This window comes from Mandrillus leucophaeus, unplaced genomic scaffold (genome assembly GCF_000951045.1).
Source record: "Mandrillus leucophaeus isolate KB7577 unplaced genomic scaffold, Mleu.le_1.0 Scaffold686, whole genome shotgun sequence".
NCBI lineage: Eukaryota > Metazoa > Chordata > Mammalia > Primates > Cercopithecidae > Mandrillus > Mandrillus leucophaeus.
In genome coordinates this window covers 824,517-825,592 of record NW_012107430.1, presented here as the reverse complement: position 1 = coordinate 825,592, position 1,076 = coordinate 824,517, and the positions used below count along the sequence as shown (strand labels likewise).

Sequence of the window (1,076 nt, the reverse complement as noted above, 5' to 3'; positions counted from 1 at the left end):
GTTTCTCATTGTCTGATTGTGATTTAACGTCCTAGATAAGGGGCTAGAGAGAAAACATGCTGAGAGGAAAACCTAAGTACCTGGTTTCTTTGCCAATGTTTTTCCCTTACTGTAAGCTAATAACTTGGCATTTTTCTTAATATATCAGGCTTTGTACTCTTGAAGAGTGTGAATCTACTTGTGATAAACTGATCTACCCTGGGTGAATAACACTAGTTTTTAAGGCTGAGAGGACCAGCCTCTAAATGTTGAATTCACCAAAATAAATTCTGCCCTGCAGGGACTTGCCTGAGCTGCCAGTCAGTCTTCCTCAGGGAACTATTCCTTTGAGGTTTTACAAAATCAAATTTTAATGATGCTGCTGGATAGAAATCTTATTTTAGGGAAAGTTTTGCATATTCATACATGTCTTGTAACTAGGAGGATAGTAAGGACAGAGTGAATATGGCCTTAACTCCAGGTTAGGCATGCTGATGATTAGATTTTGGAGAAAAGCCTTTAGGATAACTAGTATGAATGCCTACTGTGTATAAGCACTATCATGTTTGCAAAGAGATACTCCTTAAGGAGGTTAAAAAAATGTCATATACTCAGGAGACATTTAAGTGATGGAAAAACAGTACGTGGTTAGGGAGTTATAATGAATTGAGTATTTTCAGCTTTAGGTTCTGAAGTAAATTGGAATATGGAGTGATGTGAACCAAAATAGGGGGAATCTTCTTAGCATTTATCCTAAGCAGATTTGTATAACTTTTAACATTTGTTCTACCCTCTGAAAACCATGAGTGCAGAAGCTATGTCACATTCACTATGTCTCTATAGTGTTTAAATGTAGTACTCGTCATAGTTATTTTCCATAAAGTTTTGTTGACTAAATGGATCTTAAAAGTTTTTTTTTTGAGACGGAGTCTCTCTCTGTCGCCCAGGCTGGAGTGCAGTGGCCGGATCTCAGCTCACTGCAAGCTCCGCCTCCCGAGTTTACGCCATTCTCCTGCCTCAGCCTCCCCAGTAGCTGGGACTACAGATGCCCGCCACCTCGCCCGGCTAATTTTTTGTATTTTTAGTAGAGACGGGGT

The 1,076-nt window shown here is 39.6% G+C and overlaps 1 protein-coding gene across 1 annotated transcript in view; it reads left to right on the top strand.

Annotated features, from left to right (window-relative positions):
* The window catches only part of MED21 (mediator complex subunit 21), a 14,552-nt gene that overhangs the window by 8,440 nt on the left and 5,036 nt on the right, over window positions 1-1,076 (top strand). The window contains exon 3 of the mRNA XM_012002419.1: window positions 421-460. Within this exon, the coding sequence (XP_011857809.1) occupies window positions 421-460 (40 nt within the window). The remainder of the gene's footprint in view (window positions 1-420; window positions 461-1,076) is intronic.